This window comes from Notothenia coriiceps, unplaced genomic scaffold (genome assembly GCF_000735185.1).
Source record: "Notothenia coriiceps isolate Sejong01 unplaced genomic scaffold, NC01 NC01_scaffold00018425, whole genome shotgun sequence".
Classification (NCBI taxonomy): domain Eukaryota; kingdom Metazoa; phylum Chordata; class Actinopteri; order Perciformes; family Nototheniidae; genus Notothenia; species Notothenia coriiceps.
Window position 1 is genome coordinate 161,441 of NW_011351126.1, and position 19,034 is coordinate 180,474.

The 19,034-nt window shown below is 40.8% G+C and overlaps 2 protein-coding genes across 4 annotated transcripts in view; both read left to right on the forward strand.

Annotated features, from left to right (window-relative positions):
* Positions 1 to 1,991: 1,991 nt before the first annotated feature.
* Positions 1,992 to 14,437, forward strand: ldb3b (LIM domain binding 3b). 3 transcript variants are annotated; one of them, XM_010777650.1, is made up of 10 exons: positions 1,992 to 2,028; positions 2,267 to 2,593; positions 5,503 to 5,654; positions 5,901 to 5,970; positions 8,571 to 8,593; positions 10,304 to 10,501; positions 11,490 to 11,513; positions 13,200 to 13,372; positions 13,540 to 13,576; positions 13,807 to 14,437. In XM_010777650.1, exons 2-10 carry the CDS (start codon positions 2,498 to 2,500, stop codon positions 13,901 to 13,903), a joined length of 870 nt encoding a protein of 289 aa, XP_010775952.1. In that variant the 5' UTR covers positions 1,992 to 2,028; positions 2,267 to 2,497; the 3' UTR covers positions 13,904 to 14,437. The 3 variants fall into 3 exon arrangements, with proteins under 3 accessions (XP_010775952.1, XP_010775954.1, XP_010775953.1); XM_010777651.1 differs by lacking the exon at positions 1,992 to 2,028 and adding an exon at positions 2,076 to 2,095; XM_010777652.1 differs by lacking the exon at positions 11,490 to 11,513.
* Positions 14,438 to 15,940: 1,503 nt separating this feature from the next.
* Positions 15,941 to 19,034, forward strand: part of sncgb (synuclein, gamma b (breast cancer-specific protein 1)) — an 8,733-nt gene continuing 5,639 nt past the window's right edge. The window contains exon 1 of the mRNA XM_010777682.1: positions 15,941 to 16,402. Coding sequence (XP_010775984.1) covers positions 16,282 to 16,402 — 121 coding nt within the window. The 5' untranslated portion in view covers positions 15,941 to 16,281. The remainder of the gene's footprint in view (positions 16,403 to 19,034) is intronic.

The window sequence follows — 19,034 nt, forward strand, 5'->3', positions numbered from 1 at the left end:
CCCCCTAGGGGACATGGAGAAGGAAAAAAAAATTATTTGAAAAAAAAAAAAACTGCGTAACCTTTGCGAGATATTGCAAAACCCCTTTGCGAGATCTCGCAAAACCCCGTTGCAGTTTGTAGAAGGTCCCTAAGCACTCCTCTCCCTCCTCAAGCTGCAGATTGTGACCAATTCTTGATGTTTAGCTCAGATGACGGCGCGTATCGAACTGTTCTGATAAAAACGACTCTGTAGCTCGTTGTCTATCTTGCTATGATTGTAGTCATGTTGTTTGTATTTTTACAACGTTATGTTCATGATATTGATCCGCGAAATTCGAATCTGTCAATAACTCAGCTCAGAGAGACGTGCATGTCCCCTCGCTCTGTGTGTTCTCTTGAGATGTCTTCACTTATGTGAAACCCTTTATATATACATATATAAACTCAAAGTAAAATCGATGAACCGCTCCATTGTTGTGGTTTCTGTGTTGCCGTAGCAGCCGAACTGACCAGGAAGTACATTGAGCTAAATGAAAAGTTTTGCGAGATACTTTGAGCTTGGCCTTAAATATAAAGATATAACATCAGTGCTTGGCAATAGGCACGGGTTTCACACATAGACTGTATATATAAAGGGTTTCACATAAGTGAAGACACCTCAAGAGAACACTCAGAGCGAGGGGACATGCACTTCCCTCTGAGCTGAGTTATTGACTGATTCGAATTTCGCGGATCAATAACTCTTTACAATCATAGCAAGATAGACCACGAGCTACAGAGTCGTTTTTATCAGAACAGTTCGATACGCGCCGTCATCCGAGCTAAACATCAAGAATTGGTCACAATCTGCAGCTTGAGGAGGGAGAGGAGTGCTTAGGGACCGTCTACAAACTGCAAGCGGTTTTGCGAGATCTCGCAAAAGTGTTGCGAGATCTCGCAAAGGTTTTGCGATATCTCGTAAAGGTTTTTGCGAGATCTCGCAAAACAATTTTTCTTTTTTCTTTTTTTTTTTCTTCTCCATGTCCCCTAGGGGGCTCCGTAAAAATGCATGATCTGTTTGGTATTTTGAAAAAAAACCTAGGCCTACATGTTTTATATAGGTATGGCCCTACAATATATGTTTCAAATATAGCATGATCGGTCCACTTTAAAGTTAAAATGAGAAGATTGACCTGTTTCATGTGTTTACAACAACTTTGAAACTACAAGGCTATTAGCTTAGCACAAACATATTATATTGCTTGCACAAGAAAAAGGGACAAATGATTGATGCAAACACATTTTTTCAACATTTGACAGAAACTAGCTGTTCCGCTTTGATATCGTTATGCTAAGCTAATTTTACAGTCTTCGCTTTAACTAGCGGACAGTGGCATCTTCTTATCCACCATAACCCTCTGCAACAAAGAAACAAGTATAAATGTGAAACCAGAAAAGCTATTCAAGTGTATCATCATTACGAACCTGCTCAGGGATCAAAGGCCATCTCTTGTAACTCTGTAAAATCAGGTGTTTTGAACAACACAGGTGCACAAACTTCTCAATTTCAGTGTCTATCTGATATATCGGAATATGAATAGAAAGAAAAGTCTGTCCGGATCTATCACACAGTGTCAATGTTCACTTGACCTTAAATGCTCTGGTTAGTTGCTAATTGAATTGCTTATACACACACGTTAACACAGACGCACACAAAACAGGAGCAGCCTCGTGCGAGTGTTTCCAGGGTAACACAGCTGGTAATTTGTTGTTTCCTTCTCTCGAGCAGAATGAATGATTGTGAAAAGTGAAAAGTGAGTGACATCAGTGCACACAGGCTGATTATAGATAATAGGATGCTAGCAGCATGAACTGATAGCACTAAGAGAGGGAGAAAGAGAGAGGGAGAATGTGTTGCAGTAAGAGGGGTCTATATTGGCGATGTGAATCGGCAGTGAAGCATTCTGGGGCTTCGGGTTACAAGCCTTATAAGGGCCAGGGCCTCTGTGTCTATGCTCACCTCGACTATTCTTAGGCTGTCTGTCCCTCGCCCTCAGCAACTCTGCAGGCAAGAAACTCCTCTCTCTTGTTATTAACTTTAAAGTTGACCTTTTGGAGTTTGCACTTTCTAAACTGTGAGGTTTGTCTAGGGCATTTTTGGTTTGAAATTGAGGATGATCTAATCAGAAAATATGTACTGTTTTTCTTCAGTGGCTCAACTTTGCTCTGAACTTGCATTCTGTGTATGACTATCTTCACGTATGTGTATTTGTGTGCACCAATGCATGCCTGTGTGTGTGTCACAGAGGTCCCACAGCACCTGACCCACCCACCCCACACCAACACCACCCCAGGCTGTTTGTCCTGAGAGCTGGGAGCAGACAGGAAGATAAACCAGGCCTGACGGAGAAGAAGCTACCACCGAGGCCGACCGGGACAAAAGGATATCAGTGGAGGACGGGAACACAGCACCAGGAGGAGAAAACACACAGCAAGCAGGAGTTGTTAGCGGGAGGAGTGTTGACGTTTGACCCAAGATGAGTTCGTACACAGTGACTCTGAATGGCCCTGCTCCATGGGGCTTCAGACTACACGGAGGAAAGGACTTCAACATGCCACTCACCATCTCCAGGGTAAGGACAGTCAGACTGCTGTGACAAACTTAGAAATAAAGATTAAGCAACAACAACAAAAAAGCCACATTGAGGAGGTATGGCACAAAAAAATTGCAAACTGACTATTAACTGTGTCAAAACATGCTTAACATTGTGATCTGGAATTATTTCAAACTCAAGATGTTGAACATGGTAACCTGATTGCCTGACTTTGGCAAATGGATGTACTCAAACAACATATACAATGATGTAACAACATAACCTTAAAAAAAATCACATTTTATAAATGTTACAGCTTAAAGCGCACACCCTTTTAATGATTTGCAGTAAAAAGAAAAGAAGGAAATTAAGTTGTAACGTTTTTTGTTGTTGTATGCTTTTAAAATGTATTTAGCTCAGTTTTTGAATCACCTTTCCACCTTGTTTGGCAATAATCTCTTGCATGTTTAAGCTTGTGTCATTTCATTCGGCACTGTATTTGTGTGTATAGAGCAGTGGCTGCGCATTGGTTATGCAATGTTGCTGTTCGTGATGATGACAGGGAGGCTCAGATATAAAGTCCAGAGAGATTTCAAGAATAGAGCAGCAGTGGAAAGACTGGAATAGTTTTAGGAGAGGAGCTGCTGCATTTGGCCAATTTTACAGAATTTTCTTACCCTTGATAAATAGGTATGATATTTACTTTGATCACATTACAGCCACGCTTAAAATCCCCCATCTTACTTCATAATCACATTAATCATGAATACGTTTAACTACTTTTTGGCTCATCACAGTCAAATCATTCATTCGAGGGCTTTTAATGATGTTGAGATAAATTGACTTATTTTAACATCTATAGGACAACAAAGTTAAGATCGGTTTCTTCTTTCGCAAATGACAACAAACATAGTACTTTTCTTTCTAATATGTACATAAAACCTTATGAACCACAAGTTCACATAAAGATTATCAGCATATGATTTTTGGAATTTAAGGAAAAAGGGGGAAATACAATTCCAAATAAATGAGTTTTAACCTCTGCAGCAGAGCGCCTGGGTTTCTCTCTCTCACACTGGCAGGACTGCTGGTGTATTTAAAGGGTTTCCTTTAAATAGCACTGGAGGAGAGGTGGACAAATGAAGAGGGTTGGTAATGGGGCTGGAAGAAACAGGGAGGCTAATGGCAGCTTGTGTTATCTTAAGTAAGCTTTATTCCTCCCTTATAGTCACCTTACCTAAACAGCTCATGAGATCAGTGTTGTTGTGAAGGATGGATGGAGGATTTGAGAGTTTCAGGGGATGAGAAGAAAGAAGGGGAGGGGACGCTCACCTGAGAGAACAGTTTGGACGCTAGCTGTTAGTCCAGATTGATGCTCAGCTGCCTGCTTTATATTGATTGTGTTAGGTCATCCTCCTCTGATCCCCTAGTCTTAGGCAACCGGGGGGGGGGATTTGTGTCCACTGTGGCTTTGTTTCATTGGATTTAGTTTCATCCTGTGGTCTGACTGGTAAAGACAAAACATGGCAGCTTGACATGGCTACTTGGGGTGCCATTACAGTTTGACGTAACACCACTGCGGTTTGGTATTTCAGATGGCTTTTTTCCCAAGAACTAAGACAGGAAAGAGGAATGCAGAAAGTGTATTTCTGACATCTTGTTAGCCAAGCTGAAGCAATGTGCATTAAATAAGTGACACACCTAACTCTTTTGCCACTATCCAATTATTTTGTATGACTCTTAGTGGGATTTTCTTGTTTGAAATTCTAGGAATCAATTCAATCTTGAATCTTTGTATCTGTCTTGAGTCTAAACAGCTGTATGGACACCATCAAAAAGAAGAAGAAGAAGCATGTCTGTGGTCCAAGTAGAACAATATAGAGACGTATTAATATAACACATATTTTTAGATAGAACACCTGCGAGAAACAATTTTAAAAAGAAAACTTGCATAAAAATTGAATAAATGTTTGCTCTTGAAAGCAATGAATTAAAAGAAAATGTTTAAAGAGTGAGTCCCCATATCCATTTCCTGTTTCTCGTCAGTTATATTTGAAGTGGCTCTTGAACACATGCATGACAGTTTTTCATGCAGGTTTAAATACCCAGAGGCAGATATGAAGATTTCTTTTGTACCTTAAGCTTAACTTAACTGCTTTTCACACTCTCATACACACACACTCACACACATGTATACCCATACAGACAAGGAATGTAATTCAAAGGAAGACATTCTGTTCAAAAAGCAGACAAAGTTTGACAGGAGTATCGAGGACGCATTTCTTTGACACCAGAAAAAGTAGAACCAATAAGTGGTATGATGTTGATAAAGTGTGGATTGTAGAAGAGTTTACGTTATTCAAGGAAGTGTTGCATGAATGTCAGTAGCAGGTGAGTATGTTTGGGGGGTGAAGGGGGGCTCAGCAGGGTCATCAGCGGCGTTGCTTATTTTTAACTCTTTAGCGAGTCGACTGTAAATCAAGACCTCATGCTGTATGCCCCAGGCCTCTGGGCTCTCTCAGAGTCTCTCTCCGTGTAGTTTAAGCGCTAAAGTCTGGCTTTGTGGCCAGCATTAGGACTCCGCTAAATATCATTGTATGAGAATGGAAAAGAGTTAAAAACTTGTTCTTATTGATTTCAGGCTCAGGCAGCCTTGGTTTTATCTGTAGAGACAGATTAAATACTGGAATAAAGAAATGAGTTCCACTCTTTTTATAGAAAACCTCTGAGGGTTGTTTATTGAGCATCTACACATCTACCATAGTATGTACAGTGAGTTGCTGAATTGCAGAGGGAAAGTATTTCTTAGTTTTCATTCATCAATGGCAAATTACTCCTAACTATCCCTCCAATCTGTCATGTGTATCTGTACACATTTTCCAGTTGCTTGTTTGTTTCCTGCGGAGTCAGGGGTCCCAATGTGACCTGCTCTCTTGGCCCCTCCATAGATAACTCCGGGGAGCAAGGCGGTGGGCGGCAGCTTGGCCCAGGGCGACATCATCTCAGCCATCGATGGGTTCACCACCGAGGGGATGACGCACATGGACGCCCAGAACAAGATCAAGTCTGCCTCCAACACACTGGCACTCACCATGCAGAAGTAAACAACCAGCACACTTTCCCTGTCCGTTAAACTTAAGTAGAACAAGCTAATTTTAGGTACTGGATATTCCCCTAAGAAATAACACAGAGAAGCTAAATCAATTAGTGCACCTACAAATATATACATAAATTGGTTCTCATGATATGTTATTTATTGACTGTAAAATGCCTTTAAATTATCCAATACAAAGTGGTGAAATATGGTGCTATATTTTAAATGGCTATTTTGTCATTTCATTTCCAGATCAAGACGTGCAGCAGCTTTTTCAACTCCAAGAATGGACTCTCCCATGCCAGTCATCCCCCATCAGAAGGTAAAAAGAGAAACAAAAAAAGAATGACCGAAAATATTAATCAACACAAACATTTGCGGCTGTAAAACTGCATATTTGTTCATGTTCGTAAATGTGTCTGTCATGCCTGTTATGTACGATTGTTTGTGATAATCTTCACCAGTGTCCTGCTGCCCTCTAGTGTCAAATATTCATATTGCAACAGCAGGAAGGCCTAGTATGCAGAGGTCAAAGGTCAGCAATCCAAAAGAAAGGAATATGAAGACGGAAGCTGATGCCTTTACTCTCGTTTCACTTTAAACGTTTCTTTTATACCGATCTTGACCTCTTCTCATCTTTTAAGGATTTAGAGGTCGGGCCTAAACATTTTGGAGAGGAAGTTCAAATGCTCCAAGTTGGTAAAAAAGACCCCGATCTCCTATCGACCCCGGTCAAAACCTCTGCCTCCTCCTCACCATCTGCCCTATCTCCACCCGGCCAGGCGGGACAGTACAATTCCCCAGTTGGCCTTTACTCTGCTGAAACTCTCAGAGAAATGATGATGATGCAGGGCAATTTAGGACAGGGGTCGACAGCTTCCTTGGGAGTTTCATCACTGTGGTAGGTTACCTTACAGTTTTTAAATACTAGGAGAAGAAGATGTAACTCCTTCCGTGATAACACCAAAACCAAACACCAGCTGACGTAATGACACTTAACTAAAGTACTACTTTTCACTGAAGCAAAAGCACCTCACATCCCCAGTTAACCTCACATTAACTGTGCCTAAATGAGGAAATATACTCAGAAACTTCCATCGGTATCCCATCAGTCATTCCTCTCACACGTTGTGCTATTTTGGGAGAGTACACACAAACATACCTGGCTGGCATCCAGGTGACAGAGTGACAAGAGATCCGGCTACAGGAATGAAAACAGGGAGATGATGTTGCAAATTTTCTTTTTAGAGAAACCTTTTTGCTGTTTCAACTCTCTGATTTCCATTTTTGAGGCTTTTTATCTTGCGTATTTATCCGTCCTCTGAGTTTTAAATACAATTATATCTAAATAAGCTCGGACTTGCGTGTGAAGCTTGGTTAAATTGCTGGCGAGGTTACAGGAAGGTGACGTTTTGACACTAGAGTCCCATTGTAAGGCCACTATCGTACATTTTGTGGTTTGAGGCCTAAAAAAGGTGAAGGAACAAATAAGAGCAACAATACAATAGGATGTATATAGTAGGGCTTCATTACACGCACAATTTGTTAACAAGAAAAACTGTTTACTAGGTTATTTCTTTCACAATACAAAGTCATTTCACCTTGAATTGCCAAATCATCAGTGCCTTTATCACGACTGTACTGTGTGCTGTACTGAGTAAAGGTCAGTGGGAGTTAAGTTGAGGCCACAGTTTTAGGGGGACTCTCCTCAGGGGTATGGCATGGGTATGGTGAAGCCGTGAAATACTAGATGTTAATTAAGGATGCGATCTGCTTTGATTCTGACCTATGTCACACCCAGATATCAGTCTTTCCTAATGTGTTTCCCTTCTGGAGCTGAGCTGCTTTACAGTAAAGGCCAATGGTAAGTCAGGTGACGATGACGCCAGTATCATGCCAGCAACCCCACCTCACCAAGCACACACACACACACACACACACACACACATGCACGCACGCACGCGCACAGGAGAGAGCAGCTGTTGGGGGAACGTTCCATTCCGGTTACACATCGTCATCCTGAATCCCCAGGATGCCCCCCTGCCAAACCTGAGATACCCCACGTGTGAGGTGCTGCCGAGCACGTTCCACCTCACCAACTATACCCCGAACCCATCCATATACTACTGTACGTTCTATTCCACTGATTGATGTGTTGCACTCCCATTACTGCGTTGGTAGAGTGAAACTGAACACATTTACACTGATTTACAGGGAGAGCTTGTCCAAGAATAGCAGCGAAAACTGTCAGGCACACATACCAAATACATTTAAGCAACCTTTAAAGTGATCGCAGAAAACATTTGCACACAGCAAACCTGTAGATTACAGAGATAAGGGCTGATTTAAGTAGCTTTTCAACCAGGAAGGAATTACAAATAATTTAACCAAGAGTGCACTCGGACAGCGCAAACCTCCGAGAAGGCCGAATGTACTCTCTTGCAATATTAAGAAAACATTGGCCCAAACTCTTCCTTGTAATAATATTTGAAAAACAAACACACGGCACCTTTTGAACTGGTTCTACAGGATCTGAGATTTCCTAGTAAAGGCAAATGAAAGGTTCAATTATTACACGTCTTCTTGGCTGCAGTTGTGACACAGGTGGTATGGATGTGTTTTTGTAGCGGTGTTTATTTGTGGCTGTTCTGTGCTAAATGTGTCTCTGTGTCATGTGATCGCGATGCTTCTGCTCTTGTCAGTCACCGATGATGCAGGGGACGCTGGGAAATATCCCAGTGATGACAAACAGCTGCTATTTTAACCTGTACATGGGATTACAGCATAGTGTTGTAGTTGAATAGTTTCCTCTGCACACACAGTGCCATTGTTATCACCAAAATACCCTCTGGTCATTTTTGACACTCTTTCCTCCTCTCTATCTGTCTGTTTGTCTGTCTGTTCCTCCCTGGTGTGTTTCAGGTTATCGCAAACACAGCTGCAAAGTCAGTACCGCCACATGTCTCGAGTATTTGATGTGCATGAGGATACATCATTAGAGAGAGTATTCTTTTTCTGAGATTTGGGTGTGGAGTGAAGTCATGTCCAACATGCAGTCATGAGCATGAAGTTTGTTTGTTCATGTTATTAACAGAATACAAGTGAAAAGTAACTCTTTACATATACTCAAGTACAGATCTTCAGGAAAGTTTGAACTTGCTGCTGCTTTAATTGAGTAAATTGTGAAAGATTGTTTTACTTTTCCTTCGACTATACTTCCTTTCATCTATTTAACACAATCCGTAGTAGTACGTTCATAGATAGATATTTCTGCTTGAAGATGAATGATATTTAGTTTTGTACGTTGGAAAAGTATTTTGTCAAGGCCAAATATATTTTAAATGTAAAGCTTTGGTAGAACTAAGCTACAGTAGAGATACGAAATGATCCAACTCTAAAACCCAGCATATTGTAGCCAGTGTAATCAGATAGCAACATTAGCTCCAAAACTCCAAAATCTATCGTGAACATCAATCAGCTTTATTGAAGAGACTCAAGGTCCATTTTTTAAAAGACATACAACACTCAAATATAAATTAACTATTGTTAGTACTGCTGCTGTTTCCATCCATCCATCCAAAAAACACTGTTAGTGATTTCTACTTTACTTCAGTACTCAATGATTATTTAGTACTCCACTATGATATATGATGTTTTCCAACTCCTTTAGTCTATAGCATTTACTGTATTTACTTTTCTGAATGGACCGCAGTATATTACCGTGTGTGTAAATGCATGTGGTGTTTTGTGTGTCATGTTTGGCAGTATCAGTAAAACATCATTTTCAGCGTGTGTACAGTATTTTGCTGGCTCATTTGAAATATGCAGATATTCATCTGTTTGGGTGTGTTACATTAGCATGTTTGTGGTTTTGTGGACTGGTATGTCAGCAATTTTGGCCTCTCCTTCTAGAAATAGCTTGTATTTTGTCATGTACAAAATAGTAGTTTAGCCTCATGTAATGGATGAAGCCTCTGTCCCTATTCCACACTGCATGGATATATATGATAACATTGTATCATGTAGTTAAATGTTCCATAAGCTAAGTCACAGTAAATGCTGGGAGTGATATATCCACTTTGTAATTATTCTGAAGAGTCTTTTTTTGTAGAAATATTAGACAATCCAAGTGAAAGTTGATATATTAAAATCATATACAAATTATTTTGTGTGTGCAAAGTTAGGAACAAATTTCATACGTAGAGGCTTTAACATGGAGAAAGAGAAATGTGTTTCCAAAATGCCTCTATGTTTCTGCTGCGTGTTTTTTTTTTTTTTAAATACCTGTGGTGAAGATAAAGCATCTTAAACCTGCTTAATTTGAACAATTTGAGTGTGAAATTCTGAAAAAGGTTTATATTGTCTGAGCAGTATGGACCTGGGACACAGCTACAAAGTGTGATGTGATTTGGTCTGTGTATTTGAGTCTATGTTAGGTACAGTAGGTCTCCAAAAGTGAATATTGAGCAGTACACCAGCCCAGCCTGTCTGTCAGCAGCATTAATACACGTCCACCCAGTTTCCTTCACTTTGGTGCTTTCTCCCTTTTCTTTTCTCTCAATTCCCCCCCTCCTCCCCTATCCTTCAACCTCTCATCTACACCTGAAACCTCTCCACCCCCTTCACTGACCTCCGACCCCACTCAACACTGACAGTGTGGAGTACACCCCCAGCTTCAACCCCATTGCTCTGAAAGACTCGGCCCTGTCCACCCACAAGCCCATTGAGGTGAGGGGTCCGGGTGGAAAGGCCACCATTGTTCACGCCCAGTACAACACACCAATCAGCATGTACTCACAGGACGCCATCATGGACGCCATCGCAGGGCAGTCGCAGACTAAAGGGCACGACAGGTGAGGTCACACAACCTAAATAATCCTCTCTCCAGATTAATGAGCTCTTTGCACTCACACACTTCACATCACATGACCCGCTTGTTAAGGAATTAAGGGATATGATTGCCCAAATTACAAAAAAACATACTTACTCGCTCACTTCCTGCTACTGGTATTAAGCCATTTATTCTGGGATGTCATTTGCAGATTTTCTTTGATATTTTTTGCCGAAACTCTAATCCTGGTCTTATTCTCATAGAACATTTGCTGAGGCTCATTACCTTTCTATTCAGCATGGAAAATTGCAACGTAACTTCATACAGCAGTTTGAATGATATCTCACGGAAAGTTTGTAACTTTTGGGCGTTTTCATTGGAGTGATCAGTGATCATGTGCAAGCACCTGCGTTGACATCCTCTTAGTTGGTGTGGTTTAGGTAAAAGTCCTGTGATTTCAGAACAACCCATCCACCAAGACCTCCTACCGATGCAGACTTTGTCATTCTTTACTCTACGACATGTGTCCTGGCTTATGATTGTGTGGAAATGCGAACTGATTATGTGGGTTGTGAACAAATTGTATAAGAATATCCCGAAGAATTACAGAAAGTTGAAATATATAAAACTGACACAAACCTGTTTTATCTATATATAATCCAGGAAGCTTTTTTGTTTCAATTCCAAAGATATGCTAGATATCAGTAGCAGTCAGAAGTGAGAAAATATGTTGTTGGTGTTTTTCGATTGAAAACCATTTTTTGGACCCATCTCCTGAAAAGCAGCTTTAAATCATGTAAGCCTACCTCTTAGCCTATGCTGCTACAACTCTACTTTACCCAATGCGCGGGCTTTTCCATGTTGTCTTTGTCCGTGCCCCGTACTCCTTTGTGCTTTTCACCCACTTTCCTCTGCTCATTCCATCCACAACCAAAAAAACAAACAACCTACCACACCTGTGCTGTCCTCCACCTTCCCCCCCCATCCTTCCTCTCTGGTTATGACCTCAGCGAAGAGGTGGGCTCCCCCTTGTCGTAAGTACAGCAGCGCTCCTTTTCTGTCCCGCCTCTCCTCGCATTTGTCTTATAATTTAAAAACAGCTTGTGCATTGCTCCTTGTGTCCCCTTAACTAATATCCCTGAACTATTATAATATTAATATAATTAGAATTAATATAATAATAAATAATACTGTGGAAAATGTTGACAAATACCACAGCATCTTATTGTCCATTTTGAAGTGTTTTTTCTTGTGTCCGAGTATGATGTCATGTTCAAACTCACTAACCAGGAGTTCATTTTCCTATCTAGAAGTACTTATAGGTACTTTGGTGAAAGTGTGAGAGTGTGAGATGAGTTCAGGTTTTCTTTTGAAGCAGCCAGTATCATCACAGCTTCGGGAACCTGATGGGAGTTCATGGCATGGGAATGTTCTGAGTATCAAATCTCAAGTTTTTGAAACATGTCTGCTAGACCGGTACCGACTCACTTTTCTAACACTCATTGAAGAATACCAAAAAAGGCACTATCCAGTCTTGTTGCTTTGTAATCTCGGTTCAATATCTACTGTTCACAGTTATCTTAAACGTGAAGTTTATGGCAACAAGAAGCAACAATGCAATTATTGATCTAAGAGTAATAACAGCCCATAATGTAATACAATCTGGTTTAATAAAGCTATTAATAACAAAAAGGTGTAGAATAGCCAACATTGGGCCCATGTACAGTATAGAGGATCCGGGTTCGAATCCAGCTCAGGTCCATCTGCCGCATGTCATTTCCTCTGTCTCCCCATTTCAACTCTGTCTCTACAATAAAGGCACTGGTTGCCCAAAAAAAATAATAGCAGACATTATTTGGAAGTCACCAATCGAAGTAGCACACATTTTAATAATCAGGATTTTTATTTGACTACTACAACATTCTAGCTTGGTAATTGTATTATTTGAATAGAAATAACAATGTAAGGTATCAAGTTGTCGGCCATTAGTGTTGGGAAATAATGGCTCCAAATGGCTCTTAAATTTGATAAATTATTTAGCCATTTAGAAAAATACACCTGAGGCAAGACACCTAAAACATTAATGGACATTTAATTAAGTCGAGTTGACTTGTGCTTTCCATTTTTAGCCTCAACTTCAATACATTCAAAGGCAATACTTGTATGATTTTTAAAATAGCTTAAGTTGCTTCTGACTTAATAAAAAACACGTTAAAAACAAGTATTAATAGTATTTTTCCTTTTGTTATTTTAGATATAATGCTTATACTGTATCTGTTATGCATTGACTAAAGTTAAATGTTAAATATACTTTATATATATATATATATATTAAAGATACTTTTACTTGTAACATACGGTTATTGCTACTTTTCTCTAACAATAAGATTTGAGTACTCAATTCACCACTGCCAAAAACCAACAAAACAAAAACATAAAGTTCATTTCATTTCAAACCTTTATTTAATCAGATTGGTCCCATTAAGATCATAGATCTATTTTTCAAGGGAGACCTGCAGCATATAGGTTCCACATGAAACATAAAACAATAAAGGACATCATACATTATATTTACAGGACAAAAAAAGTAATATCAACTCTTCAGTTGTAGATGATCTTACATCCTGGGCATTTAGTACTTTATGATCATCTAACATATTAGTTGGCTTTAAATACAGTTCACACTACTCAGAGCTCTAACAGTACTGTGTGTCCTGCAGTGGATCTCTGCCCATCAAGGACCCCGTGGTAGACTGTGCATCTCCAGTTTACCAGGCAGTGATCAGGCCATTAGGAGATACGAACGATAGTATGTCTGAATGGGCTCGTCGTGCTGCCAATCTGCAGTCCAAGAGCTTCAGGATGCTGGCCCACATCACTGGAACTGAATACCGTCAGTACACAAACTTCTTCTTTCCTCCTTTTGTCTTTTCCTACCTTCTCTTTTAATATTTTTGGAACTCTCCACAATTTTTGTTCGGACTCTGATATCCTCTCATTACTGCTTATTGTCTCGTTAGGTTTTTCTTTGACCTTACCAAATGTTTATTTTCCATGCAGTGCAAGACCCAGATGAGGAGGCCCTGGCGAAGTCGAGGTAAGAACGACACGCCATGTAGCCTGCAGAGAATCCAGGAAGTTACTGGTCACTGACAAAAACAGCTTTAGATTATTTTTGACGTTTTGAGAAGCTAATCTTTACACCAAGCTAACCAGCTGCTGGCAGTAGCTTCATATTAAGTGTACAAACTAAATAGTGCTATCACATTTCTCCTCTAACTAAATAGCAAACTATTCCTTTAAAATTGTAAATGCTTTCCCCACCAGAGAGAAGTTTGAGTCAGAGGTGAAAGGTCCCCGCTTTGCCAAGCTGAAGAACTGGCACCAAGGACTGTCTTCACAGATCCTCAACGTCCAGGAGTAAAGAGGAGGGGAAAGAAGAGGAGGACATGTAAAGGAAGAAATGGACAAAAGCACAGGAGTAAAAAGGAAAAGGGGTTAAGTTATGGAAGGATAAAAAAAGGAACAGGAGGAGGAGGAAACTCTTCAGGAATGTGAGATAGTGTTGTAGCCTAGACTAGTATGTGAGATACTAACTGAGTGTGAGAATGCTATGTGTTCATAAGCTCAATATTACCTGTCAAATGTATCCGTCCGCTGCTAAACCTGATTTCGATTTGGGTTTTTCTTTCTCTCTTTTTTTCAGTTTGTTTTAGTTCTGTCTCTCTTAAATCAAAGGGAAATTGTACAAAAAATAATCAAATGAAAATGCAGAACTGATGTTTCTTTTAGTACATAAAAGGCATTCACAATCGTATGAGTTTTAACACTAAGCATGCTTGTGAGAAAGCAAAAGATGCACACATAGAGATTTACCTAAATGCACAAATACAGTATGTAAAAACGCACTCACAAATGTGCTTATATCAATGTGAATAAATGTTTTCTTAAAACCAAACGGTTGAGTGAACTGTTGTAAGATCACAAATGAGATGTTTGTTTGTAACTCGGAAGAAAAAAACTGGAGGGACGGTGAGCAACATTTCTAGTGCCCTTTGTTTTACAGAGTGTTTTGACATCTTTCAGGAAGAGCCTCTAATAGCTTTTAACAATATGTCGTTTTCTATTTATTAAATGGTGACAAAGGAGAGTAATGGTGGCAGGGTAAGAAGCCTGAGAGTTTTTAATAGTTTCCGTGATAGTGATTTAAAAATCTTCCTCTCTGGGAAATGTGTTTTCTTCATAAAGAAATAATATTTCAATGTTTTATTTCAATATACATTCCCTATAGTAATATGAAAAACTATTGCGATCAAGAGACAACACTGACATGTAGACATGGGATGAAATACAAATTGCATCTCCTCTCATGCAGTTTTTTGTTAACTTGAACTGTTTTATGACTAAATATACTCACTCATATCAATGAGAATCAGAATCAGGTTATTATTGGCAGGTAAACATATGTAGGACTCCTTAACATGGCAATTGTGCCATGGATTCTAATTTCACATGTTCCTCTTTTTGAAAATCCAAAACATGACATGTTTTACATTACACTATATGTTATTTAGCTGCAGCTTTTATCCAAAGCATCTTAGATATACCTCAATACAAAATGCTGAATTTTCATGCAAAAAGTTCTTCCAATAAAATCCAATAAAAAGGGGTGAGTCCTGCTCGTAACGCGTAGTATTTCGTTGCTGCATTGATATTGAGTCGTTTGGTCACATGATATCTAAGGTTTGAGCACGTCTAAAGACAACCATCAGTAAATCAAAATGCCGTGTCATGATGTATTTTATGTTACGGCCACCAGAGGGCAGTATGATTCTGTACGACAAGACGGAAACTATGAGACATCCTCCCTTCTGAAAATGGCACCGTTTCAAATATATCACGTTACTACGTTCTGAGACAGAATACAAAAATAAATATAGATGGAGCAGCTTTTTTTCTGTGGCCATGATGTGGCTTTGTTTGGTTACTATTTGGTTAAAAACTATTTAATTAAAATGAATAAAAATAGCTTCAAAACCATACATATAATTGCTGTTCTGCTGGGTTGGCATGTCTGGGATAAACGTGAAGAAAAGAAGGAAGAGGAAGAGAAGGAGGAGGAGGAGGAAGAGGAAGAGGAAGGGGAGAGTGGTGATTCATTCAGGTTGAGATGACAAAGCATTTTTGCTTTATCCTTATAAAAATGGAAATTGCTGCAGGTGATCTCCTTTTTTCTCTTAAATAAATGAAGTGGAATACAATAAAACAGCGATGTACATATTGGGTTACTTAATGTGAGAAATTTTCTTTGCGTCCTGTGCTGATGCTCTGATGGTTATGTAACAGTACACAGGCTACGCATCTATAGGTGTGTCCACAGAAATCTGCCAATCAAAAATATGCAAACAGCTAGCTGCACTGTGGCTGAGAATCACCAGGAGAAAGATGGATGACGGGTGGAGGTGTGGCTGAGGAGGGGGTTGCAGCATGACTTGAAAATGCTGCAGCATCCGGCCATCTCTCCTCCTCCTCCTCCTCCTCTCTCCATCTTGTTCATACCGGCTGTTTCCTCCCCCCTCTTCCTCTCAGTCTGCGTGTTGTAGCCCTGCTGTGCAGTCCTCTCAGCCCTCTGTTGTAGCACCAAAGGGAGGAGGAGCCACTGGCACACACACTCACACACACACACACACACACGCATACTCACAGACTCACACGCTCTCACATCATCTCTTTTGCACGCTCACTGTAAGCACCAACCAGGCCCGTTTGGAGCAGGCTAGCCCAGCCGTCTCGTCGCCCAAGATGGATGTACTAATGAAGGGGTTCTCCATGGCCAAGGAGGGGGTGGTGGCCGCCGCAGAGAAGACCAAAGCTGGCATGGAGGAGGCGGCAGCCAAGACCAAGGAAGGGGTCATGTATGTAGGTATGTACACATCCTGTCCGTGGAGCTGTATTAAAAAAGAAAAGTGGGTAAGTTTGGGGGAGATACGCTCCTTCTTTTTGGGGTGTGTGTGGTTGCACTGTTTGAGGTAGGCTCCCATGGGTGTCCATGTCTGGGACACTTGTGAGAAGCGACAGGAACAGAGGGAGGATGAGGAGGAGGAATAAAGGAGGGGATGGAGAGAGCACTGGAAGGATATTGCTGCAGGAGTGGTGCAGGGCAGAGGGTGGGGGTCTGGAAGAGTGAAGGATAGAGACACTGAGGAGGGAGAGATTCATTAAAAAATACAAAAATAGTACGTTTCAAATGTGGTTATTAGCTGGTGGAGGACTGGTTCTGTTTCTTTAGGGAATTCTGCAGGATTTTAAACCTTAAAGATTTTATTACATGTCACATTAAGTGGAGCAGCTTGCAGAGGGATGTCCTGTGAGAGACTGTTGAACTGCCTTTTATAATTTACAGAAAACAGTTGACCTACATTGAAAAGGGCTGACATTCTTTTTTTCACGTAAACTCACAAATATGTTTAGGATGAATGTAGACATTCAATATAAACATGCACGTATATGACGGCAGACGGAAATGTAAAATGAAAAAAATGCTTCACAGGCTTTATTCTTACACGGTGCTTGTCATGTTCTTTTAAATTAGCTCAGGCAGCAAATGCGTCACATCTCAAGGTTACCTCCAGTACCAGGCTTTTAGGCCGCCTGAGAGGGGAGGGGCGTTGTGTGAGTGGGAGGGGGGGTGAGGAGTCAGCCGGGTGGAAGTCTTCATCGTTGTCTGCAGTCCGTCCCTTCAAAATGAAAATGAAAGGCGATCTTGCAATAGTCAATGTACTGATTTAAAAAAGACAGGGTGGGACACAGGGAAGACAGAGCAATGATCACTTAAGCATTGCAGCAATATAACCCCCTTCATCCCCTCCACCCATGCTCATGTCGATGCAAGAACGTGTCGATGCGTTTGTGGCGTTGCAGCAGCAGGGTTTGCCTGCCAGTGTTAGCTGCTTTGATGACTAACCAGCTTCCTCCCCCCTGCAGCTTTTTCACCAACCCATCCCCATGGATAGATGGAGGGATGCAGGGGGAGAGACAGAGGGAGAAAGGATGGAGAGAAGAGGGAGGGGTGTTATGTCAGAAAAAGCTTCTAGTCTTGTGGCTCCTGTATGAACAGATGGAGGGGCAGAGAAAGAGACAGACTGTTGACATGTAGTGATGGGGCAGGAGAGATGACACTCACTGGAAAATGAAACCTGGATGTTTCAGAGATTGAAGGCTGGTGACAAGCCCAGGTAAAAGAGGGGGAGGGGGGACTGAGTGCTTGAGAGAAGAGAAGGAGAGGGGATGTGATCGCTGAAGTGAAGAGGGTCGATGGCGCCGATAAACCACTGTATCTGCCTGCAGCAGGGTGCATACGTCAGCATGTGAATGTGGGGACACAGTATCAAGGTCTGCACACCCACTTTCACAAACAGGCCAAACCTGGACAGAGAGCTGAGACGTGGCTGATACAATGCAATGATGTTCAAAGAATGGCTTTAGTCGAGAAGGACTGCTTTATAATAAAAAAGATTAAACAGCAGTGATGTTCCTGCATTTACATCCCCTACTATTATTATTTCATCATTCGTGGATTTTAAAGAAAAGGTTCTTATACATGTAAATGTGACAGTACATATAAAATAAAAATATATTAACACATTGTAGGATTTTAATTTAATCCAGGACATGTCTGAGCTTGTATCACATCAGGAGTGTCTAAGCACAAATCCTGCACTGGAAAAAAGGGCCAAAGCTATATTTATGCACATTATTTCATTATAGGAAAAGGCATTCATACACTCTAATCCGTGCAATCTTCATTTATTAAGGCAAACTATCCATCAGGGTTGTCATTTACTACCAGGATTATCTCAAACATGGATTTTTTATTCTGGTCACATGCTCAATTTGAGAATATTTTCTAGTGCTGCACTGATCAAACACATCTCGTTTGAACAGTCTGTTCTCTATAATGGCGCCTCATACAGATAATCACAGCGACACTCAGGTGGCTCCCTCTGTTGACTGGGAGAAAGAAGCTGTGTCATTGCTGTGTGTGTGTGTGTGTGTGTGTGTGTGTGTGTGTGTGTGTGTGTGTGTGTGTGTGTGTGTGTGTGTGTGTGTGGTCTAGCATTACTATACTTGTGGGGACCTAAATATGTTTCCACAGTCACATGTGGGGACTCGCCTCCCTGATGGGGACCAAATGGAGGGTCCCCATAAGGGGAATCATTAATTTTAGGGTACCCTTACCCTAAACCTAACCAAGTCTTCACCCTAAAATTAATGATTCCCCTTATGGGGACCCTCCATTTGGTCCCCATCAGGGAGGCGAGTCCCCACATGTGACTGTGGAAACATATTTAGGTCCCCANTGTATCGAACTGTTCTGATAAAAACGACTCGTTGCCTATCTTGCTTGTAAAGTCATGCTGTTTGTATTTTTACAACGTTATGTTCATGAGTTATTGATCCGCGAAATTGGAATCTGTCAATAACTCAGCTCAGAGTGACGTGCATGTCCCCTCGCTCTGAGTGTTCTCTTGAGGTGTCTTCACTTATGTGAAACC